The following is a 19099-nucleotide window of genomic DNA, read 5'->3' as shown; positions in this document are numbered from 1 at the left end:
TACTTTTGAATATCCCTATCCATGCGATCATTGACCGGGTGCGTCGATCGGTAAAGAAAGAATCCGAGTTATCGATTAGCGAGAAAATCGGAGGTTGGGGCGCCGCCCTAGGAAGTATAGGAGCCGTTCGCCAGGTAGCGCCACTCCATATCAATATACGGGGGCACGGTGCTCGTGAAAAGGCGTCAAAAACTTAGCAAATTTATCGTGGATCTAGTCAAGTGCGGTATTCGCGTATTGTTGGTACTATCGGAGAGTTAAAACTGTATCGTGTGTGTATATGTGATAGGTTCGGGGCGTGTGATTTCCGGCGATAACCGAAACTCAAATACAAAGTAAAATAACCGAATGCCTCGCGAAGCTGCCGACAAAGGTAATATGCGTTCGGGATCGTCGAACAGAAGGAGGGACGTCGTCTAAACTATTTTGTATTGCGCGCATGCTTGTACACTCGCCATTTTGAAGGTGAATACTTTTGCGAGAGTGTATTGTATACTGTCGCGGCTATCTGCTACACAAATTTTCTTTCCCCCCCACCTCCCCTTTCTGGGTGTATGGATGTGCGTATGCCTAGGCGAGTATGTGTGTTCGATTTTTACACCGAGTTCGGGTTATCAAAATCTAAAAAGAATTCGGCCCGCACGAAGGGGTCCACCTTCTCCAGTCAAGACAAATTGTCGTCGACCTCACTACTCACTCACTTCCCGAGACCCAACCCTCCTTACACCCGCATTTCAATCTCCGGAATTTCTTTTATCAAAACCCTTTTCCACCCTCTCGCCACCCTCGAGCCTCTCGCCACTATTTCCGAAAACACTTTCCAATTGTTGTAGTCTCCGCCTAACACTCTTCCGAGTAGCTCGTCGCCGTTTTTCACGGGGTTTGTTCGACATTAAATATCGTCTCCTAATGATCGTGTGTGCTGCTGACCAAGCCTTGCCTCAACAGTTCAGGATATGTGTCACATTCACACAAATGACGTGGGCAATGCATAATAACATTAGACTACATTTAAGTCAAAATATTCTCTATTAACAGCAATCAACTGCTTTGAAGAACGTTTCGTCTGCCTCTTCGTCTTCCGAATATTTGGTAAACACTTGCTCCTTAATAGTATCACTTTTTCCCTGTGCCGCCTGTGACACAAATTAGAGGAAACCCCGTCGTGAAACCTGCCTGCGAAGCCTAATCTCTCCCAGCACTGTAATAATCAATTATTATTCCGTTCATTCGTTCTCAGTTACCAGTGAATTATTATAAACACGAATTTTTTTTCTTCACACATTACTTCTAAATGAAGCCTATAGTTATAGATTGTGGACCCAAACGAAAAGCAGTCTGATGACGAACTTCTTGACACAATGAGAAAATATTGAAGTACTTCTTATCGCAAATTATAGTCTATGTGGAAACTCATTTTAAAAACTGATCATTCAAAGGAAAATAGAAGTTACTACAATCGTTTTTTTTCCAGTTTTATTGAGGTTGGCCAAAATGTGTTGATGTAAAAAAAAAAAAAGATATGCAGGTCGTTGGAGAAATTACGTTATTGTGTAATTTTCTTATCCTGATAACATTGATATATTTAATTTTCATAAATCAAAGGGTAGCTAAACCACTTTGATTTGGGTTTCAGTGATCTAACCTTTCAGAATTCAATTTATCTTTATTAGTAATTCTCATTCATTTCCTCTGCAATAACATTACATAAAACTGAAACTGGCAGGTAATACAGGCGGAAAGGTTCCAGGGGATGACCAAACGATGAAAGTTGACAGGATCATTCGCGGAACTTTTTCAAATATATTCCTTGAAATTTTATCGTTTGCTCATTCCCTGAAAGTCTTCCAGACGTATTACTTGCTAGTTTCAGTATCATTAACATTATGGATTTATTAAAACTCTAGTAGAAAAATTCCCTTGTCCAAATTTACCGCTTCATTCAGGTGTTGAATGTGACAACATCATTTAACCTCTCATCTCAATGATTAGAGATGTGTATGTTTGTTAACAGTTCGTGCCTGAACAACGCAATAAATTTGATCTCTATGATTTTTGTATTGAAGTTTAACTAAAAATGTAGCAGGCTTTCTTCATTTCAGTTGATAAAAATATTGATAATTGAATAATTAATTTTCGAAGATCTTGTCGATAAAAACGAAACGTAGTCAGTTCATCTTTCACTTGGGCCAACTTTGCTGGTTAAAAAATTTTACAACAATTGCACGTTAATATATTCTTTTAACAAAGGATAAGAGTCACACTTAAAACCAATCATTATTTTAGGTCAAAGATTTCTTTAATCGATTGAGGAGCTAAATGAAAAATCTGTCAGATAATTTGTAAAGGATGGACAGTGTGTGAAAATGATAACGATCAGATATGCTTTTGGCATTGGAGGAAATACTTCAAACCGTGATCACTGCAATTTTGTAGGAAAACTGAAATAAAAAAACAGGTCTTAAAAATTAAATTACCAGCTTCTCCAGTTTACACCATTTAAATAATCATTCTGTAATTTTTTGGGACACACAATCATACTGTACACTAGATACATCCTACCATGCTGAAAATGATGTAGCTATGCAAATTATTTATTATGATTCATTTGAAATGATTTATAAAAAGTGTTTTAACAGAATACGTAAATCACTCTACTCACCCGTTGATAAGAAATTCATTATGTTGTACTCGAGAGTAGCTAGTGTCTCTAAACTGTTATAAACGTACTTCAAAGATATGAATTCATTCATATTCATAATCTCGCACTCCGTAGTATACTTGTAATATTGTTTTTGCCAATAAATTGTTAATTCTGAGCTACATATTCATATTCTTATCATCATATCTTGTTCCAATACAGATTTTGAACTCTACTAAAGGCGTTTGAACACAGTTTTCGTAATACTGAGCACTTGGGGTTTCACAATTAGCTTCATATCCTCGTCTTAAATAAGTGTCGATTATTTAAATGTGCAATTATTTCCTTGTTGTTTTTCTTCTAAAGTTACATCGCAGATAAATGATTGCTTTTGTGTAATAACACTTTTATGAAGTGAAGCTTAATGGACTTATAATTTCTATACATCATTTATCCTCTACTTATTGCTAAGGCTATAATTAGAAAATTTTAATAAACCATATGCATAATAATCTTGAACGCAAGAATTTATACTTATACACACCACATTAAGGAAAAGTAACACAATCCTTGCTCTTTTGCTTTACTATCTGTAAGCCACTGAATTTATTCATTATGCCAACTCATAATTTTACTTTTCACTTTTCTCGTACTATATAACAAAGCTCACAATTATGTCCTGGTTATTTATTTTTAATGAAATTGATCTTAGTCAAAGATCAGATTCGCAGAAATTTTTAATCAGACTATAAAGTTGTTGCTCATTAAGATAGTGACTGGATTTTTTTTTTAAGTTCATGTCTATATAACATATAGACAGTAGTATATAACGGAAACAAAATGTTTTTCAGCTCCAATTAATATGTGTCCTAATTTTGTTCCTTGTAACAAGAAAAACTACGCATAATTTAAAACTGTAAAATTAAATTCAATAATAAATTATTTTTAGAACAAACCTTCCTTCAAGCATGGCAAAATATTTATGTTACTTTGAAACAAATTAGTAGTGCTGTTGCTTAGGTGTATCCTTGTAAACCAAAGAATTTTCTTATAAATGAAAAGAGGAAAAATTTTGCTATATCTAAAAAGCCTAGAATTTTGGAAGAATTATTCATCACTGAAATTCATGGACATTTCCATTATTCAAAAGAAAACAATTCGTAAAATTTCTGAATTGTAGATGTGAAATACGAACACTGGTTTTAAAATATCTTTTAAAAACATTAATTTTGTGAAGAATTTTTTTTTAAATTCTAATTGACATTTTTCAAAATTTTCATAGGTAAAATGATGGTTTGGAAACGAGACTGACAGAGATTTAATTGAGACTGGAGGGGCTCGAGGAAAAGAAAAGGATACGGTGATAAGCAGGTGTGAACTGTGGAGAAGGCCTCGGCCACCCATACAGGACGTCTGCTACTATGCCAGCTTTTCCCAGGCCCGGTAGCCTGAAGGACCCCGAAATAGCTGTGTTATTTGAGAAAAATGATCCGGAGAAAATATTTGAGGATCTGCGTGAAATTGGGCATGGTAGCTTCGGAGCAGTTTATTACGCGCGATGCCTCGTCACGAGGGAAATTGTTGCTATCAAAAAAATGTCTTATCTCGGCAAACAGACTGTCGAGAAATGGCAGGATATTCTCAAGGAAATTCGATTTCTTCGACAACTCAACCATCCCAATACTATTGAATACAAAGGATGCTACCTCAGAGATCACACTGCATGGGTAAATATCTGAACAACGTCATTTTATATAATTTCAGGATGCCACAGGGTTTAACACGTCCATTGAATCAAGTAACGATAAATCATTCTAGATATACCTAGGTTGTATATTGTACAGCAAATTTGATTCAGTCGATTAGAAGTTTGTCTTGTATTGCCCGAAAAGAGTTTAAAAAATTAGTCAAATGGTTCTTGACATATTATATCTACCATACAGGTATAAGACGTACTTTAAAAATTTGTAAATAATGGAGCTTTTTTTAAAGCCTTTGAGGTATGAGATTGTTTTTCCCAAAAGTAGACCAAACTGACATTACTGTGTATAACTAATTTAAAGTCAATACTAACACACAAGTTCTGTATTATACACGATTCCTTGTAATCGAGAGTTTTTTTTTAATGTGGGCAGGATGTGGAGTGAAAACTTGATTACACCGCATGCGATGAAAATATGTGCACCAATCAAATCGTTGAGATTTTTAACTCTGATTTAATCATTAAATGAGTTTTATTATTAATGTTATTGTTAGGGCCGTGATTTGCATTTTAGAAGTGTGTAAAATATTTTTTTGCTATACCCAACAATTGATAAAGGAGATTAATAAATTGAAATAATGATATTGATTTACCAGCTTGTGATGGAATATTGCCTCGGCTCAGCATCTGATATAATAGAAGTCCATAAACGGCCTCTCAAAGAAGATGAGATATCTGCAATCTGCGAAGGCGTTCTTCGAGGCTTACACTATCTTCATTCCTTAGGGAGAATCCATAGAGACGTAAAAGCAGGAAATATTCTACTGACTGAAAATGGTACGGTAAAGCTGGCTGATTTTGGATCTGCCAGCATCAAGTGCCCAGCTAACAGCTTTGTAGGCACCCCGTATTGGATGGCTCCCGAAGTTATTTTAGCCATGGATGAAGGACAGTATGATGGGAAAGTGGATGTCTGGTCATTAGGAATCACGTGTATTGAATTAGGTAAATTCGCAAATCTTTCCTCACCTATTAATTTCTTTAGTTAGCATACTGTTCAGGTTGTTTAAAACTACTGATATAATTTGATTGGGCACTGACTATGAATATAATTAATAGATTGAATCCTCTGACACTGGGCATATCTGTTTCAGCTGAAAGAAAACCACCTTACTTTAACATGAATGCCATGAGTGCTTTGTATCATATTGCTCAAAATGATACTCCGACTCTAAATTCACCAGATTGGACAGATCTATTCCGAAACTTTGTAGAAGTATGTTTAACTAAAAATCCAATTGAAAGACGTACTTCGGGCAAGTTGCTGTCGGTAAGTTTAGCAGTGGATATTTTTAACGTTCAAGTTTAATGACAGGTTTCGTTTTGTTTCAAAATCATTTATAGCCTTTTGTTCCCTTAGCTTTTCTAAATACTCATTTTACCAGAAACAGTGCTTATCAATGGTTTTTTGTTAGCGGTAAAACGTAATGAGTGGAACCAAAATTACTTCGGCACAATTTATAAGAGAACGTTGAAGTTCACATTCATAAATTTGCAATCCCGTTTGTCTGGGACTTTATTAAAAACTTTAAGTTTATTCCTAGGTTTGAGTGAACAATGAAAGTCCTATCAGTAGGACTTCATAATATGAATCTTATGTTTTGCTATCTGTAGTAAGGATTCTTAATAGCTGACTAGTTCCAGTTTCAATTTTATTTTGTGTCAACTCATTTGTGACCTACTATTTTAAAGTCCATGAGTAATATCAAAACTGACTGTAATTATAACAGAGAAAGTGTGCAAGCTTATTAATTTCACTTTCCTCAATCTATAGCATCAATTTGTGACTAGAACACGTTCTCCGCACGTCTTGATCGACCTGATTCAGAGAACAAAAGCTGCCGTGAGGGAACTGGATAATCTCAACTATCGGAAAATGAAGAAAATACTAATGATTGATGCTTGTGAAACCGAAAGTACGGTTGGAGATGCTGATGGTACGATTACTTTTTCTATTCATCATTTTTCGTGTAAATTATATATCTACCAATTGAGTACAGAACTATATGATATGTCATACACAATTATTTTTTTCAGTATGTTTTAATGTTTCAATTACGTACTCAATAGTTTTGCTCACTACCATTCATTAGGGCTAGTTTGGTGAAAAAACCTTTCCTTACTAACTATCGAAATGTACTATTTTTATCATCACTATTCTGTAATTTTTCATAAAAAATTTAATGCCAAGAGCTTGATGTTGGCTGTTGGCTAAGTTGGTAACTAAACCATCTGAAACAAACGAATGCAAAATTTTTAGATTCGTCATGTGTCATGTGGATTGGTGTACTTAGTAGTGATTTTAGTTATCAAATCAGAATGTGAATCATTCTTCCAGTTAACGACATCGTTTTTTTGAACATTAAGAATATAATAATAATTTTCCCTTAGTATAAATAGAAATCTCGAATCTTGTTTGCAGTCACCACTATTCCAATATAGTTGCATTATGATTCATTCATGCAATCCTCTACAATTACGGTTTTAGTTTTGCAAACTTTTGAGCGATAACCGAATTGTTGTAAATCAATAAAGGATTCCAATCGATAACAAAACATAATATGAATGTAATACATTGAAGATCATATTTTATTTGCAAAGTCACTGTTCAAATAAATTTATATTGTTAGTTGTATTTTCTCAAAACTACAGTTCACTTTTACTGGTCGATAAAATTTCTATACGAGTAAACAATTGTAACCTGATTATCTTGTAGGCAGTTAAATCATACACATAAAACTTTATAATGATGTTACAGACACACCTGACGAGCAGACAGGTGGTGACAGTAGTAAGAGCAATTCTATAACGTCGGAGCACTCGATTCATTCAATGGGTGTTTCAGCAAGTTCTCAAAGTTCCTCCACCAATAGCTTACCGCTGCCAATTGCTGATTCAAATGAATACTCGACTGGTTCTGTGAGGAATCGTCATAAGATTTCAGCTGGTGTTACTGCCAATCTAATTGAACATGGTGCTAATAACTTTGCCACTATTAGAACTACATCAATAGTCACCAAACAACAAAAGGAACATATGCAGGAAGAAATGCATGAGCAAATGAGCGGCTATAAACGAATGAGACGAGAACATCAAGGTGCTCTGGTAAGTAATTCTTACGCTTAAAATTTAGTGTCTGATGGCTCGTGAAATTTTACATAATTCTTTCTAATGTGTAATATTCTATCTATTATTTCTTGGCTACTTCTCTTTGGAATGTCTTTACTCTCCCTATATTCTACTAACATTTATTTTTTACTACTAACAACAACTGTTTTTCTCGATATTGAATGGGTACTTTTCTCTTACAAATGGACAGTTTACCATGTTCATTTGCCATTGTTTTCAGGTAAAATTAGAGGAACGTTGTAAAATGGAGGTTGAGTCGCACAAGCAATTGTTGGACAAAGAATACGAAACCTTACTTCAACAGTTTAGCAAAGAGTTAGAGAAATTGCAACTCAGACATCTTCAGGAGTTGGAGCGAAAATTAAAGCAAAATCAAAATGCAGAGAAGAAATTGCAGAAAGAAATATCCAGCCGGCAAGAGGCTGACCGCAAAGCGTTGGAAGCTCAGCAAAAACGTGACTACAAGGTAAAAGTTTATGGAGCTTTATTACATCCGCATAATCAATGTTTCAGCAGATCGTGATAATTTGCAATTTAACTTTGAGTTTTCATTGTCATTACTCTAATTATTCTACCTCGTGAAGATTCACGCCTCTGCATGAAGTTCTTTATTCTGAGACTTTATATTTCTATAGGCTTATAAGGAACGATGGAAGAGGGAGCTATCGCAAGATGAAGTGACACCAAAGCGACAGCGGGATGCTACACTACAAAGTCATAAAGATAGTTTACGGCAGATGGAAGCTCAAGACGAGCAAAGACTTGCTAGAGGACAACGCGAATATCTTGATCTTGAGATTCGTAAATTTCGTAGAAAAAAATTACTCATTTTCCATAGTCTGGAGCAGGAACTCTTAAGAGAGGTTTGTACCTTTTCTCTAATGACATTTGCTCATAATCAGACCAGAATTAAGTTATTCAATTATCACCGCAAACCCTCATAGATGGAGCTTGGCTCGATCTCAATAAATGTACAGAAAGTGTATTGTTGGTAGATTTTCTGTAGTTATCGAACTGCAACTATTTATCCCACAGGAGCTGAATAAAAGACAGCAGCAGCTTGAACAAGCTCACGCAATGCTACTGCGTCACCATGAAAAAACTCAGGAACTCGAATACAGACAACAGAGAGCAGTACATGCACTTCGGGAGGAACAGGTGCAACGGCAGCATACCACGGAATTGTCCAATCAACAGGACTATATGCAGCGGGCCGAACGTGATTTACGCAAGAAGCATGCACTCGAACTTAAACAACAACCCAAAAGTCTGAAGGTATTTTCATTCATTTTTTCTATCGATTTGTCATCCATGTTTAATGATGTCCTATGTAATGTCTTTCTGAATCTTTTTTCTTTTACATTCTTTTTTTATTAACTGTTTAAAACCAAACTATTGCTTTATTTTGAAGACAATATCGTCCTCACGACTTATTATCCAACTGTTATGCCACATGGTGTCCAGTGGTCCTGGAAGTCCTTGAGGTCCTGGAAAAATCCTTCAATTTTGCTTTGTACTTCAAAGGTTCTAGAAATATCCTTGAATTATTTCGGGTGTCTTGTAAATATTCTATTTTTAAGGTTTGCTGCAAGTGATATATTTCTTTGTGTTCACTAAGTAACTGTTTTTAAGAAGTGGATTACCGTCTCGATACGTGTTCTTCGTTTCTCCCTACTAACAGGTTATAGTAGAAATAATGTATATCTCGCTTCGATTTTGTACACTGCCCTCTGCCGTCACAGTTCACGAATTCTCTGATTTGTCTATACACTACGTTAATATTTAGGTAACAATCATCATTTTTCTGAATGTCCTTGGATAACCTGAAAATGGCCTCGAAATTTCCTGGAAATGTCCTTGAATTTGTTACGGATTTTTTACTGGACACCATGGTACATCCTTATTGCTATAAAGATGATTTCATTTTTTAATTGGTTCTATATTTTTGTACACAATAAGGATAAAGCAGGAAAAATTGACCACTCGATGAGTGCGTAAATGAGAAAAGCTACTAGCTACGTAAATAATTTCGTTACGGCGTCAAAGAATTGTTGATAGGCTAAATTGAATTTATAAACAACGATTAAAAGCTAATCCCACTGTCAAATTGCAGCAAAAGGAAATGCAAATACGCAAACAATTTCGAGAGACATGCAAAATTCAGACACGTCAGTATAAAGCGCTCAAAACACAGATATTACAGACCACTGCCAAAGATGAGCAGAAAGCAGTGATTAAAAAACTGAAAGAAGAGCAGAGACGGAAGCTTGCTCTGTTGGGAGATCAATATGAACAAAGCATCGCTGAAATGTTACAAAAACAAAGTATTCGATTGGATGAATCACAAGAAGTTGAATGTCATCAGCTCAAGGTCAGTTTTTAATATGCATAGAATTGCACACTGTCCAATAATTTATTGTTGATCTATTTGGTAAATGTATCTTATTGTTAGTAAACAATTCCTAATAGTTCATGACGCTCTTATTAGTACCATATGGTGCTCGAAAAAAATTGATTGATTTACTAGTCAATATCTTAAATTTACAATGCACAATGACAATATACCTTTCTTACAGGAGAGATTAAATTATGAGTTAGAAATTCTGATGGCATATCAGTCAAAGAATAAAATGCAAGCTGAGGCTCAGAGAAATCGAGAGCGACTTGAATTGGAAGATCGCGTTTCAGTAAGGCGAGCACTTCTTGAACAAAAAATGGAGCTGGAAACGCAGCAGTTCTTACAGGAACGCAGTGAACGAATCCGTTTGCTCCATGAAAGACAGGAACGAGAGCTGCAACAATTTGATGAAGAGAGTGCCAGAATTGGCTTTAGGTACGTATCTTATCTTACTGAGAAATTGCTAGATATTTCACTGACCATTTGTAATTTCACTACTAGTTTTCACAAACCTGAAATATCTTTACAGATGTTTATTTCAATACAATAAGTAATTCAAGATCTTAGATTTTTTAATTTTTCACACTGGCTGCATTGGTATAATTATGATTTATTTCTTAAACCCTTCGTTTGTAGATATAGAAACGATTAAGTTAAAATGTCGAAAGTCATTTCAATATTTCGGAATTTTTTTTATGACATTCTGCGACAAATATCTATTTCCTTAAACGTTTTTGTTTTTTTTTTGTTAATCTCATCCACTATTCTAAGTTTTTTTACAAAGATAAGAAACTTGAAAATTTTACGGCTGATATAAATAACATTAGGGGAAAAAAAGAACTTAGCTAATGTCCTACATTGATAAGGGATTATAGTCATTCCTCATGGACCAGAATATTTTCCTGTAGTTGGATAATACGATAATTTTCACGAAAAGTTTTTTTAAACAGTAGTATGTAAAGTCTTTTGTGCGGTTATACGATAGAGAGATATACTACCTTGCATTCAAAACTATAGTAACAGTGAATAGGGAATTGCTCTCTGCAGCCTGCCTATGTTTTAAGATAATACGTGTATCAGAATCAGCAAACAAATCTCTTACTTTCTTGCCTCACATCCGACGTTTTCTGTGTTGATGTTTTAACGGACCAATATTTCAAGGCATAATCGACTACCGAATCTAAAAAATAAGTCTAGATCTTGTATAACAGGTAAAGAAATATTTTTAATAACAACAAATATTACCCGAATAAATTGCCATTAATGAAGAAAGAAAACTCTTCAAAAAATTGCATTGTCACGTAACTGCAGTAAAATTTTCAGTTGGTAGTTGAGAAGAGTATAAGGTCAAAATATGACGAACCGCTGTTTCATTTTCTTGAAACAAGCTTGTAAATTTAGTCCTGGCCGAGTATATGAGAAGATTTTTAAGTGTAGAGAACGTGTGGTTCGTTGAAAATTCGATATTGAGTTGACCAGTCTTTAATTACATCAGAAAACTCTTGATCGACCATCTCAATTATCGTTTGTAAACCTTCTGTGTTCTTACAGTGCACTGGCGATAGCAGAGGCATCAAAAGAGTCTTATCCCGATGACGAGAGCCTTAGTGGCTCGATGCTAAGTCTGGCTCACAGTAATAGCTCTACATCCTTCCCCCCGAATAGCCTCTAATCTTAACTATTATATAACATACGTCTGACTGCAGTTTGTGCTCTTGAATTGACCTCCTAAATATTTGCTAACTTATAAACAATGGTTGTCAATTCGTTGTGCCTGCACCAATACCTAAGAGAACAGGAAATTACTGCTGGATATTAGGTTGAACATGGGATAATTTATTATTTGCATTGTTAGCCCTGATCAAATCCAAACGTAAACAATACAAAGCCCTTTGATATGTACAAACGAACTAAGTTTTCACACGTTTTAAACCTTTCTTCATTCAAACAACTAACTTCCTAGTACGATTTGCTAAGATAGTTGAGAATCATTAATTATATTTCATGTCTCTAAAAACCCCACCTCGATAATTACTTGATATTCTAAATGAGTAGGGTGTGGTTGTGCAAAGCTACTGTAAAGGTATTAAAACAAAACGTACTAAACTTGATATTTTTATAACTTCCGTAACTACAGTTTTGTTTTTTACATATATTTTTTGTACTTTCGGTACGTCTTCCAATGCCACATCGTGTAAACATTGAAACTGTACAAGGTGTGAAAGTAAGACTTGATCAGCAAACATATTACGTACATTTACACATATTTTTGATTTTTATTTGTTATTTTGACCATATTCATCTGAGAAAACTTGCGTAAAATCAGAAACACAGAATATTGTATGATTCACAGCAATACTTACAATGCATGATATAATCTATAGTAAACATCTCATGTTTACTTTGATATCCAGTACACTTTCCAATTTTATACTCTTGAACCATACTGTGACTTTCCTTTCCTTTCCTTCCCTTTCCTTCCTGTTCCCTTCCTTCATTTCTTAGTATCTCTACTACCTGTATTTGTTATATATCTTTTATCTAATTCATTAATTCAATAAATAATACAACGTCAGATGATTGTGACAGTTTTAACGCAAGATGAAGAAGCAGAAATTTGACTGATTGCAAAAATTAATATACGCATATTCAGTATATTTGATTACGTAATCACTACACTTTGCAAAAATAGTGATAAAATTGTTACCATTTCTAATTGACTTCGTTCATTTGCTTGTTTGTTAGTTTTATTTGCTTTAGAACTTGAAAGAAACTGAAGTCCGTTAAAACGTTATTTGAAACGGTTAGCGGATGTTCACAGCTACCGTAGTTATGAGATTCCTTGTCTGGAAAAAAAATTGGTAAAACTCGATGACAAAATAAAAACAGTTAAAGACAGTTAAAAAAAATTGACCTGTTGTATTAATTTCAAACATCGAAAGCGATAAACTATTGAATGAATTCAAGCTATCAATTAAAAACTAAATATAAAATGGGGGAAAAAATGTTTGTGCAATATGATCCTATCAGTTTATAATTCACGTTCATTAAGATTATTCTTATTTTTCATTTGAGTGAGTACTTATTTAATTACTTTGACAATATGCTAATTGTCAAAGCCATATCAGTTATCGAGTATTTGCAACTGAAAAGACAGACTTTACAATGCGAAAGTTGGCTGGGTTTAATGATAAAAGATTGTCACTACACTAACTTGATAAATGGGTCGTTTGCAAAGATGCAATTGAGGAGGTGAGAAGTATGTATACAATATTTATTAATGAATTATTCAATTATGTGTTCAATTATTGTGATATAAGTCTTTGCAAAGAGAACATGGAGGTCGCAATTGGCTCGGATATGTGTTCAGTGCATGATGCTTGTCAAAATTGTCACAATCAACTGAAGCTACTACCATTAGAGTGGCGCGATATGTACATATACAAAAACACGCTAAACATAATACACTATTAAAGTGAAAAGTAATAATAAAGGAAATTGATGTAAATCCGTATGCAGTGGAAAATGTAGGAGAGTTTAGAACTTGTTGTCAGTTAATGGACTATTTTGCAAACGTCTCAACATGTTTCACAGATGCTAAGATCAACTCGTGCTATTAACGTATCGATTTCCGTAGTTTTCATTTGAATGCAATTGATGAAAATTAAAAACAGAAAAGAAATTTTATAATATGAAATCGATTACTCCTTATTGGTATTGTAGAATCATCTTTTCTATTACTTTTTAATTACGGATAAAACCATTCGATCTGCAACTTAAGAAATCGGGTCTTATATGTAGCACAAATTGTTAATCTTGTACTGCGGTTATACATGAGAAAGTTAATTCCATTTCAATCGTAACTATTATTTGAATTTAGTAAAAAATACCACTTTGGAATATCAATTTTCGATGTTGTCAGCATTTGTAAATATTTGTTTGCTATGTTTATTGTTACGAAATGGAACTTTAGGTAAGTCGACTAGAACTTGTAGACAGTGATGTTTACAGATACTCTCCAAAGTTACGCTTCAACGCAGTATCAGGCTTTAACTAGGCAAATTGTAATTTCGTTTCACGTAGCGGTATTTTTTATGTAAACCGAGGTCTAGAAAGTTATAGAAAACTAAGCCTGAGGGCCCAAGTTGAAAACCAATTTTTTGGTTGTAGCACTTTATCGTAAAACTGTCACTACGATGCAACAAAAAGGGATAACGTTAGCATTGCAATGTTGCAAACTCACGGTTCATCGAATTTTCACCAGCCTGTTCCGTTATCAGCATATTCATTCCACTTGTTAGACCAAAACGGGTGCTCTTAATTTAATTTTAGGAACATATCTAATATCATGCAACTAAAGTAACGTGACAAATTATGTTGCTTATTTTTTCAACATCTTACAACTACATTTTATTCTTTTTACTGTAGCAGCAACAGCTCCATAAATGAATACCAGAATAATGGTGTTTAGATTTGGTACACAAATTTTTCAAAATTAACATTATGTCCTATTCCATAATCTTTTATGCCTAAAGAATGATGCCTTTGGTGATCAAAATGTCGATTTTCTTTCATTCCATTGATCTCGAACAGTCTTAATTGACCTGTGAATATTATTGATCAGTAGATTGTTTGTTACTGATTTTTTTTCGTCTTCAAGTTCAAAATGAATACATAATAGTGAATTTTGAAAAACACTGGAATCTCAATAATATCAAGTCACACTGAGTAACCTCACTGAAAGCTGTATTTGAGCACGAAAAATAACATATGAAAGGAGGTGAAAAATGTATTTAGCACCAACTCCAGTACACATCGAATTAGAAAAATGTTCAGTCATTTATTTATAACAATCATCATGACTCATGCTTGCTTCTTCAGAAGCCAGCTTACCTGCCAAGTTTATTTATTCATATATATTCCACTAATCATATAATGTGAAGTGAATAGAATATCTGTAACTTCAACTTCATAAATATCATATTCCAGATATAAACACCTGTATCTCTATGATGGAGATAAATTTAGTATATTTCTGTTAATTCACAAACATAAAAACTTACATGATTAGTAACAATAGAAACCTTAATCCGCATACTTAGCAATTGTAACGTGTTCCCTATTTGTGTATCATGGGCCCTGTGTGAATCTAATTTGTGAGCTTATCGTATGGTCATACATGCTCACTTAAAAAAAGTAACATAAACATATACTTGATTATAAACAGAAATAGGTACATACGAGTATAGATAAATATTCTCTATTATTATATACATATATAATTAAACTAAAGAAAACCAATACCTTTATAGCAAGTAACCAATCAAGAAAAAAAAATGAATAAGCAACGCACGCATTGTCAGTAATCCGATGTATCGTCGGTCTTAATAATTATAATAATTATTATCATAATTAATTATTTTTATTTTTAAGTTTAGGTAGAGTATAAATACATTTTTTAACTAAACTGATGGATGGGGCAGAGTGAGCGTGTGCTACATTAAAACAATTAGACCAACGTTTGTTACATGCACTTCAGCCACTCAAAACCACTATGCTGATTAGATAATAAAAATTGAAAATATCAAATCATATGTCACTCTGGATCTTGTCAAACCGCAGTTTCCTTAGCGACATTTTCCTTCAAAACAAATGTTTGTCAACGTAATTGAATATCGGTATAAACATAGAGATGAGTTTCCAGTTCAGACAAACTCAGCTACTTCAAGTACACTAGAATTTCAAACTGTAAATCTATTATTGCAGAGAAAAAGGAAGGTGAATCATTACATAGCACACAAAGAATGCTACTGCCAGTTGCCAGCTTCGTTCGTGAGTAATAAGCATCATAATTCATTACATCAGTGATTGTTCATTTTTTTCATGAAACGGATAATATATGTTCAACAAACTATCACATGCAGTCTTTGTAGTTGCGACGTAATATTCAATCTTTACTTGTATCACGCTAGGTAAGGTAAATGTATCATACAATAGGAGTTGCCAATATATTAAGTTACGGAACTAGCAATATTTACAGTAAATCAATGATATTGAGACATATTTTTGTTTTATGAAATCAATGAATCATCGGTTGTCCTGGTCTACCAATTAATTTGAAATCGAAAAATAAGATAAATTTGGTTCTGAAAAACCTGGAAATATCATGGAAATCATTCTGCAAAAATGATTAGCCACTCTGAAGAAAAAGCATTTACTTGAACAGAGGGTAAAGAATGTTGGACAACGTGTTTTTTGCGGATATTTCATATTTTTTAAACATACAAGTTTTGTTTTCTTTAAGGCTCATTACACTTTAACACTCATTCACAATCTAATGTATTGAGAACAGACGCCAGGGGTATGCTGTTATTATATACTTAATGATACTTAAGTAATGAGCAACTATTCTTCACTAGTCGAGTCGTAGCCACTGTATTCTTCAATTTCTACATTATTTATCCGAGGTGTACAATATTACAATTTTTCAACAATATTACAGTAGGTATTATAATTTATGATGTACACAGATAGATAGGTAGGTAGGTAGGTAGGTAAATGGGTAATAAGTATTGTACAAATGCAAATAATTTCACCTTATGGCACTTACAGAGTAATTACTTTGTAGGCGAAAATGATACAGGTCTCAGAATACGAGAATGCATTTCTCTGATGAGGGGCACTGTGTATGCAACACAGTTATCCCATCCCGGAGACCGCCAAGCACTTTCACGGGTTTCTTTTCTCGTTTGAAAGTCTTTGTAAGCTGCAAACCAAATGCATCCACGTGAGTTTTCATCTTTTTATAACTTGTTATATGGAATGGGTATTAATTATTTTACAGGTGCATGAAAAATTGAAACATAATTTTGCAATCCAACTAATCTCAACAAATAGCTATATCAGGCTTCACAGTACTTAAGCCAGGTAATTTTAGGGAAAATGAGGAAAAGTTTCGTGAAAACAGGGGGTATTAGGGTCCCAATATTTTTTTATAGTATTGACCAAATAGAACAAAATTAGATTCACACTAGGGTGCCCATTATTTTGTTCGTTTTGTAATTTTTTCATTTGCACCCCAAAGATATGTTAATATTATAAAAAAAAATTTCCTGTAAATATAAAAATTTTCGCATAGTATTAACACGAGACAGGGGGCACACTTGAAATTTTGACTGTAAAATACACTGAAGTTGTGGATGTTTTTTAATTACTTTTTTTTTCATAAAGTATAATGGTCTGAAAAAATTAGTTTGATGCCGAGGTCTAATGTTTATATTTCCACAATGTGTTATTTAATTTTTGATAAACATTGTTCTCAAGTAATCAAATTGATTTTTTCTGTCCATTTTACTTTATGGAAAAAAAAAAGTACCCGATTGGTAAAAATGGGGAGGCGGGAGGGGGGGGGGGGGGTTAGGGGAAAATTGACTGTTTTAGGGTACATTTAAAGGAAACCTTCAGTTTTAGAGTGCTAATAGGGGCTGAAATAAAATAGGGGAAATAGGGGACCCAAGGTGTAGCCTGCTATATAGAGGTTTAAAAAAATAAAGAAAACCTCACCCCAAATATGGTGGACATTGTATAACCGTCCGATTTGTGAGAAGAATCCAGCAAATGCTTCATCATTGTTACGTCTGTAGTTAATTGCCCGTGCCCAATTGTTACCCCATTCTATCATGGTACCAGGTTTTAAACTATAGCTACGGATTTCGTATATGTTGGGACCTTCCCTCATCACCAACTGCGGCCAAAAACTGAACGCCAACAGGTACTGCAGATGTCGGGACCTCAGATAACTGCCCTGCTCCTGTATGAGCTTGTGATAAGCCTGAAACAAAAAAGTTCCATTAATAATTTTATTAATTTATTTATATCGAATCCAGAGTAGTGAATGTTACTTATGAAATAAATTAATAAATTGAAGATCTTAAGGTTCAAGTAAAACCCAAATACTAAGGAAAATCACATGTAATGCCTTTTGCTGTAAAAATAACAGTAGATGGCTGTAGTACACGGATATAAAAATTTTCATGATAAAAAAAACATATAAGGTAAATTTAATCCTATCGATAACATTTCAATGAATTGGCAATTGAATTGAAGCAATAATTTCACCTCATTCTGTGATAATGTTGACAGAGTTCTATCAACTCGTTCGTAGCCTCCTGTATATCTCCAAAGATGCAAAGCCTGGTCCATATCCCCGACTTCGACGACCCAAGAACCAATCAGATCGCATTGTAGATCTGATTTCTTGGAATGAATAAGATTAACATATTCTTGGCTGAAATTAAATGAATGTAAGTTTTTTATTCCTACTTTCGATCCATTTAATAATATAGCAACAGTATAATTTGTCCATCGGATGTCATGCAAAACACGTTTCCCCTACTGATTGACTTGACAATCTATTATGTTGTGCAACATAATGAGTTGTTTTTATTTTGGAGTCTGAACCATAAGTCGCTTATCTATTTCTTTGCCTTCCAATTGCATAACAAGGTATAAAAATGGATGATAACAAGAACGCTGAGAACGATATTTTTAACAATAGAATCAACAAATTCTATATCCGTTTCCTGTTCTGTGTTTAATTGTCTAAATGTGTGAAAATTCTGAGCTTTTAGGCAATTGTGGATCATAAAAAAATACAGAGAAAAGGTCACATGACTACTATTGGCGGGCGAAACTTACTAATTGACCAGGTATTTGTCCATAGAATTTGGACGTATATTATGCGTGCTTAGCCCATATATTATTTCTTTATCCGATAGCATCCGCGAGTGGGATTCTTTGGTCGGCTCGATTTTTCTGACCGTAAGTTTGCTTAGCCATCCCTCGCTGGTATCCTGACGTTCAGACGACCTTGCCACGAATCTGTGAACATATATTGTATGTACGTGTAAGATTCGTTCGATATTTTTTTACATCTGTAAAAAAAATGCGTAACGAACACAGCAAATAACTTGATTTAATTATTTCTCAATGGTTCTAAATACCTTGTCGAGGTAAGGGCTGGCAAATTTGCTTTGCCAAACACCGACTGTAAAGCTCTGAACTTTCCTAGAACAGCGGCCATTCTTGCCAGCCTTATGTGTTGACTATTTTATCAAATCGAAATTTAGTTCTCGCAAGCGCCGAAGCCGTTCGACTTTAGAATCGCATA

General features: G+C 34.2%; 2 protein-coding genes across 5 annotated transcripts; one reads left to right on the top strand and one right to left on the bottom strand.

The window, feature by feature from the left end:
• The first annotated feature begins 82 nt into the window (after window positions 1-82).
• LOC107219896 (serine/threonine-protein kinase Tao) lies at window positions 83-15529 on the top strand. 4 transcript variants are annotated; one of them, XM_046734711.1, is made up of 12 exons: window positions 83-373; window positions 3924-4368; window positions 5000-5348; window positions 5498-5673; window positions 6178-6340; window positions 7162-7508; window positions 7723-7998; window positions 8168-8395; window positions 8568-8807; window positions 9646-9903; window positions 10109-10365; window positions 11482-15529. In XM_046734711.1, the coding sequence occupies exons 2-12, from the start codon at window positions 4063-4065 to the stop codon at window positions 11600-11602; spliced, it is 2721 nt and encodes a 906-aa protein (XP_046590667.1). In that variant the 5' UTR covers window positions 83-373; window positions 3924-4062; the 3' UTR covers window positions 11603-15529. The 4 variants fall into 4 exon arrangements, with proteins under 4 accessions (XP_046590667.1, XP_046590666.1, XP_015513735.1 ...); XM_046734710.1 differs by having other exon boundaries at window positions 83-465; XM_015658249.2 differs by having other exon boundaries at window positions 85-465; window positions 7753-7998.
• Window positions 14588-19090, bottom strand: LOC107219902 (protein NipSnap). Its single transcript, XM_015658257.2, has 5 exons — window positions 18933-19090; window positions 18628-18810; window positions 18049-18217; window positions 17494-17761; window positions 14588-16696 (listed from the first exon to the last, which is right to left on the bottom strand). Exons 1-5 carry the CDS (start codon window positions 19010-19012, stop codon window positions 16548-16550), a joined length of 849 nt encoding a protein of 282 aa, XP_015513743.1. The 5' UTR covers window positions 19013-19090; the 3' UTR covers window positions 14588-16547.
• Window positions 19091-19099: the final 9 nt, after the last annotated feature.

The sequence above is a fragment of the Neodiprion lecontei genome, chromosome 3 (genome assembly GCF_021901455.1).
Source record: "Neodiprion lecontei isolate iyNeoLeco1 chromosome 3, iyNeoLeco1.1, whole genome shotgun sequence".
Classification (NCBI taxonomy): Eukaryota; Metazoa; Arthropoda; class Insecta; order Hymenoptera; family Diprionidae; genus Neodiprion; species Neodiprion lecontei.
This window is presented reverse-complemented; position numbering and strand designations above follow the sequence as displayed.

What these genes read in the sequence shown, in the direction of transcription:
- LOC107219896 (XM_046734711.1), top strand. Translation starts at nt 4,063, where the DNA reads ATGCCAGCTTTTCCCAGGCCCGGTAGCCTGAAGGACCCCGAAATAGCT. An exon ending in TCAGAGATCACACTGCATGG is followed by an intron (nt 4,369 to 4,999) that starts GTAAATATCTGA and finishes TTGATTTACCAG; the next exon opens with CTTGTGATGGAATATTGCCT. An exon ending in AGCAGGAACTCTTAAGAGAG is followed by an intron (nt 8,396 to 8,567) that starts GTTTGTACCTTT and finishes TTTATCCCACAG; the next exon opens with GAGCTGAATAAAAGACAGCA.
- LOC107219902 (XM_015658257.2), bottom strand. Translation starts at nt 19,012, where the DNA reads ATGGCCGCTGTTCTAGGAAAGTTCAGAGCTTTACAGTCGGTGTTTGGC. An exon ending in CAACATTATCACAGAATGAG is followed by an intron (nt 17,762 to 18,048) that starts GTGAAATTATTG and finishes TTTTTGTTTCAG; the next exon opens with GCTTATCACAAGCTCATACA. An exon ending in CAATGTCCACCATATTTGGG is followed by an intron (nt 16,697 to 17,493) that starts GTGAGGTTTTCT and finishes TTTGGTTTGCAG; the next exon opens with CTTACAAAGACTTTCAAACG.